Source organism: Leptosomus discolor, chromosome 4 (assembly GCF_034619465.1).
Source record: "Leptosomus discolor isolate bLepDis1 chromosome 4, bLepDis1.hap2, whole genome shotgun sequence".
Classification (NCBI taxonomy): Eukaryota; Metazoa; Chordata; class Aves; order Leptosomiformes; family Leptosomidae; genus Leptosomus; species Leptosomus discolor.
Genome location: NC_141394.1, coordinates 56,320,810 through 56,326,809, shown reverse-complemented (window position 1 = coordinate 56,326,809; position 6,000 = coordinate 56,320,810). Strand labels below are relative to the sequence as shown.

General features: G+C 39.7%; 1 protein-coding gene across 1 annotated transcript in view; it reads left to right on the top strand.

The window, feature by feature from the left end:
- The first annotated feature begins 503 nt into the window (after positions 1-503).
- GRXCR1 (glutaredoxin and cysteine rich domain containing 1) overlaps positions 504-6,000 on the top strand; it is a 57,147-nt gene continuing 51,650 nt past the window's right edge. Inside the window, exons 1-2 of the mRNA XM_009954041.2 lie at positions 504-691; positions 1,708-1,718. Coding sequence (XP_009952343.2) covers positions 504-691; positions 1,708-1,718 — 199 coding nt within the window. The remainder of the gene's footprint in view (positions 692-1,707; positions 1,719-6,000) is intronic.

Below are 6,000 nucleotides of genomic sequence, written 5' to 3'. Positions count from 1 at the left end.
CTTCTAACGTGGGTAGCATGAACAGCTACCCTTGACCCAGAGTGACTGAAGCCTTTGTTGCAGCTGCCACCAGTTAGAGAGGATCAAGCACTCTTTTAGCTGGTGCTTGGGACAGGCCTATATAAGAGCTAGGTGCTTAGTTGTAGTGGTGACACATGGTAGAGCACTTTTCCCAGGAGGTGTTTGGGTAGCTGTCCCGGCTAGAGCAGAGGCTTTGGCACAGGCTGAGATTCAGACGGCAGATGCAGTCCTACAGCTCCCAAGCTGCAGGGAGTGCCTTGGGCCTCTCTCTGATGCCAGGAGAGATGGCCTTCTGTCCTGAAGGAGTTGTGCCACCAAGTGGAAGAGTTACAGAAGGAAGAGAGCAGTCTGTGCAGCATTGGAGAAGATGGGATCTTTGAGATGCAGCAGGTTGAATAGCCCTGGACTCTAACTGCAGTAGAGAAGCAGGCAGTGTCTTCACCTAGTCTTAAGGTATGTGCAGTCTCTGTTGAAGGGGAAGGATGGAAGCTGGTGACTTCTATCAGCAAGAGGAAGGTAAGCCATCTATAGGCTTACAAGTACAAAATAAGTCTGCTACACTCAAAGGTGAAGAGCAAACAGATGTGCCTTCAGGCAAATGGTCTGGTCCACCTCTGCTCTATAAGGAAGAGTTTGGTCAGAGGAAAGGAGGTGCAGGAATGGCAAAAAGGTGGGTCTGGAAGTAGAGTAAATTTGGAATAAAATCAGTAAGGAACACAGGAGGGGGCTGCATCTTCTGACACTAGGAGCATAGATGTCTACAATCACTAACGAAGCTATCCTGTGGACTGGGATGCTGGTCCATCTTCTGGGGTGCTGGAGGGACCTCTCTTAGATCTTTCCATCAGGTCTGTGTCTGAAAGCCTTGGTGTGGGGTACAGTAAAGACAGATGGTCTTACAGCCAAGTACTAAGTGGTGGGGGGAGGAAAGGGTGATTGAGATGAAATTCAGTAGTAGTTGTGTGTGTTTCATGATACTTAAGTGATAATAGCTTTATAATTGTATGAAATAATTATGCAAAATGAAGTAACTAAATCAGTAGTAGTGATATTATGCTAATTATTTAATAATATTATTAGGCAATTACTTTCTTAGTAGTGAATTGCTTAATCAGTAAATGCTTAATCCTTGTAGTCTCTTAGATGAGTAATATTTCAAGCCTGCAAGTTAGAGGGTGTGAGTTAGACTCTTGAAGCAACAATGTCCAAAGGAGAACAGACTTAGCCCAGCAAAGATGTAAATATCAACTCTTACTTTGCAGTGTTTGACTTTAGGCAGAAAAATTGCTTTCTGCCTTGTCAGATTGTTTCAATATTTAAACAAGAAATTAGTTTACTCAATGGGAATTGTGGTCATTGCCTTAGATGAAGCTCTATTTGAAAAGATCTTTTAATTTCTTTTCCTGCATAAATTTTGGTTCTTTCTTGATTCTAGCAAAGGAAATAATAATTGAAATTCCCAGATCAAATTAAACACTACACTTCTTCCCTTGAAGTACTAGCTTCTTAGAAACACTGAAGACAGATTGCATTCTCAGGTCAACAAGTTGGAAAAGAAAGCACAGTTAAGGCATCAGCCAGTTCACTTTAGGATTATGTATGTTTCCCCAGATAACACATTCAGCTGTACAGTTAGTTTGACGATAATGCATATAATTCTGGTATAATATAATGATTTCATTACAGGAGCCAGAGAGGTATGAAATCACTTCTTGCATTACACCATCTATTGATCATGAAACAGCAGATTGCATAGTTTGATAATTTGCTGGGAAATGACCTGACTGTAATCTATCTTGTTCCAGTCAGAGGAACTACATACTTCTTGTATACAGCTAATAAACCAGGACTTTACTGAATACAAATACTTACATAGCTGGAAGTTTACAAGCTAGACATTCTAAATAATAATTTTATTTTACTGTAAAAAGTAATGTAGAGATTCAAATCCTCCCAGGAAGGATCCAAGAAGGAGGTCAGACATAGAAGGCAGGTGAAGCGGCAAGGCTGAGGGGTGGGGGAAGCAGCCCAAGCAGAGGATCAGAAATGGAGAAAATCAAAACCAGCACTGCAGGAGCTTTTCTTGGTACACAAATGTTTCTGCTCTGACTACTCTATTTGCCACGAATTTTGAATTAGATTAGGAGATTTTTGGAAAATTGCTCATAACAAAATATTTGCTCCTAATGAAATCATTACATATGAAACTAAAGCAAATTATTATACAAATTAATATATTTCTCAATTATTATACAAATTAATATCTTTCTCACTCTGGTTTATTTTCTAGTTAATGGTGCCTGAAAGATAGAGGAAAATGTTTCAAGTTGGGAGAAGTATAGACAGAGAAAAAGAGGTTCAAGGGCAGCAAATATGACCCTGAAACAGAGGCACCAACATACATACAAATAGTTTGTCAAATTGAAGAACATATGCCGAAGAAGTTGCGAGATACACATGAAACACACCAATAAGTAGTTTTTTTTTAAATAAGATCACTGGCATTTTTAGTTTACGCTGTAGTAAAGTGAGACTCTTTTGACTGCAGCTGATGACACCAAATTTTGTCACTGTGCACCAAAGAAACCTACCAGCTCTTGAAATCAGTCCTGTCCTGTATGCTGGCTAGTGCAGTCTTACGAAATAAGGATTATAAGTATGCACCAACAGGGAGGAAACAATCTTCCTTTTCTTCCAAAAAGGAAAATAACATGACGCATTCAGGTATTTCATTCCAATGAGTGTGCATGTGGGTACGCCAACTCATGGACAACCAAAACTTGAACTTAAAGTTCATTGTTGTTCCAGTAAGTATTTACCAGTATAAAGCAGTAATTTTACAGTACATGTGTTTTCAGTAATACAATCATCGTGTTCTTGTAAGCTATATCATCATGCTATATGCTTACTTTTATACCACAATGAACATTTTTTCAGACCTACGAACCATATTATATAATAGAGAATGTCCTAAGTAACAGAAATATATGTACTCAAAGGTGTACAAATTTCTGATCTTTTCAGCTACAGTGTTTGCTTAAAGTATTCTCTGTATGATTGTGGACATTATTAACATGAAAATTGTCATCTTTGAGTCTTGAAAAAACAATCAATCTGTATTACGTGGACAAATAATGGTAACAGAGATCTTGAAAAAACATAGAAAGGCATTCTGTGAGAATTTCTTCATTTTTGCTCCAAATTTGAGCAATGTTTTTTATAAAGCAGTATTTTAATGTTATCTCTAAGCAAATACACTGTTAAAGCTGTAGCTGGGTTTCCAAAGCCAAAAAACCCTTGCCTTTAGTGTTTCTGACATGAACTTTATAAATCTGCTCATGCGAATGATAACTCACTTCCCTGCTGCACTCTGTGTTGCCCTCCACTGTTGACCTGCAAGAGGGAGAGAGCAGAAGAAAACCCCACTTTACCACTTGACCCTCTCTTTTCTTAGTGTGGCGTTAACCTTGTGGCTTACTGTGTGCTTCTGATATTTTTAAAAGAAAGAAGAACTGAGACAACAAAAATAAAATTTGACAGATAGTCTGGAGTTCATTTTTTTCATCAAGAAATACTGGGACAGCCATCTGAGCACTAACAGTGGGCCAGTTCAGGTCAATGCCATACATTACCGCATTCGCTGTGTAGTCTGTCTTTGAGCTTCTCAGAAACTTCAGCTCCTATTATGAGATTTAGGTCTGTCCAGTAGGAGTGAAGTGCCCAAATATTGTTGAGGGTCTCGGTGATGGCATAACTTATATGGTTACTTCAAAGATCAGAGTGCTTCTGCCTTTGGCTTCTGGAATCCGTATTGTGTTTACACTGAGCTTTACAAGTCTCATCTGCCTTTGTAGCAGGCAACATGGACATCCCTGTGAGAAAGGTCTATATTGACCTGGTCTGTAATGAAAACTCAAAATGCTATCACTAAAATGCCAGGTAAGACAATTAAGGCCGTGTGAACTATAGATGGTGCCGTATCCAGCACCTATGAAGAAATTCACCCCAGAGGTGACTCCAAATCACAAGTCCTCCCACAGCAAGGGAGGACAAATTGCTTCCCAGCTGCTTCCATGTTAAGCAATGCAGAGGACTTTTGAATAATTTTGTACCTCATTGTGAAGATATTCTACAAAAAGATTAGCTGCTTACATGCTGCGGTAATAGAGACCCAGTAAGAACTGCCAGTAGAAATCCATGTAAGCAGGTGGCTGATGGATTAGCAGATGCCAGGTTTTGAGGTCTTGTTTCACTGCAAAGAACAATATTTTTAATGCATGAATTAATGACCAGATCTTTTGCTAGCTTGTACCTTACATGATGGATTGAACTGAGAATGTTCAAGAGAGATGCAAGGTTCTGTATCCACCCTGTTGCACCTCACACTAAGAGACTAGATTCTACAATCCTTACGATTTTGCTGTGAGTATCACAATAACTGGCGATCTTCAGCAAAAGAGTGAAAAATGTGGAGATACTCAAAACCTGACTGGACATGGTCCTGGGCAAATTTATAACTACTGAAGTAAAAGGACAGCATGAAGATCTCAGCTTCCATGAAAAAAGTGATTGCTCTCTATGCTGTTGCAGGGGAAGGTTTGAAAATATCACAGGAGTGCCATAACAGGATCAAGATCAAAGAGAAAAGAAATATGCGCATTTAAAAATTGTACAATATTTACCCACTCCGAAGACTTTAGGGGACATGACTAATGATTTTTGAACATTTAGGAAATATCATTGGTGACTAAGATTCATTCAGGTCACTCGCTAGGACAGCCTTAAATAATCTGATATCTGTGCTACAGCTAAACCACCAAAAATGCTTCACTTATTTAAATGGAATCTTCACCTGCCCATCTGATTTAGCTTTCGTCTGGGTTTTTGTTCTTGAAACAGATGAAGGCTGCTGCAGAAAAATGAGACTGCCCCACAAAATGTAAGATGAAGAAATATATGTGAGGGAAACATCACAAATTACTTGGCCTGGAATCGAAGTGCCAGCAGAAGGCAGATTTTCAGTCCAATAAATGCAGGTCTTTGGAGACCACAATAAAATGGGATTCTAGTGACAGTGCATATCTATGAAAAGTCACTGCAGTAGCAGACATCCCAGGTGACTATTTTATCAGGAATCATTATGCTGCTCAGTGTTCCAGGAACAGTTCTGGACAATGAAATAGCTTTTGCATTCAAAGAGGTGACATTTAGTCACCAGGCATTTAGCTGCCAGGCATAAAGGCCGCTGCTTGTGAAAGGGGTTTGTTTGAAGGAAGAGAGTGCATGTGTGTGTTATCAACAGGAGACTAAGGGTAAACTTTTAAATTAAGTATGCTGCAGCTCAGTGAATATCTTGGGCTCAACATCATTGATGGGGGTGGGGGGGGGGTGATGGGGAGGTCTGATTTCCTGTGAGTGTACTTAAGAGTTAGGACTGCCACTGAACCTCGCCAAAGATTTGGTTTGAAATCTTGCCTTTGTGAATACGTATTTCAGATAAAAGAATCTAATAAAATGAGAATGTGCATTTGAATTTCCTCTGATGAATCTGCACCACAAAGGAAATAGTCATTTATATATGAGCGTTCAGCTGAAGGCTGCATCCTTTCGGAACTAATGTAACTCAGCAGTCTCTTCAGCTCCAGGGAGCAAAGAAATAAGAAATAGTAAGTGAACAGTTACAGTAAAACTAATCAAACCAAAACAAGTCAAAACAAAACAAGAAGCCCCTCCAAAAGGTATTCTGACCAGGAAACCATTTTATAAATTAAGGAATCTTGCGTTCATGAGAAGACTCTTGTAACTAAAAAGTGGAACTGGCATGTGGTCAGTAATAACATTATGGGGCTGGGGGCACTGAAAATCTCTGACAGGCAGGCCCAGCACACAGCCTTCAGACATGTCTGCTGGAAACAGTGTTGAATACTGTCCTTGTCCCCCAGCTGTGACAAACAGAGGTAGAGCTAGAAAGAGAGAGAT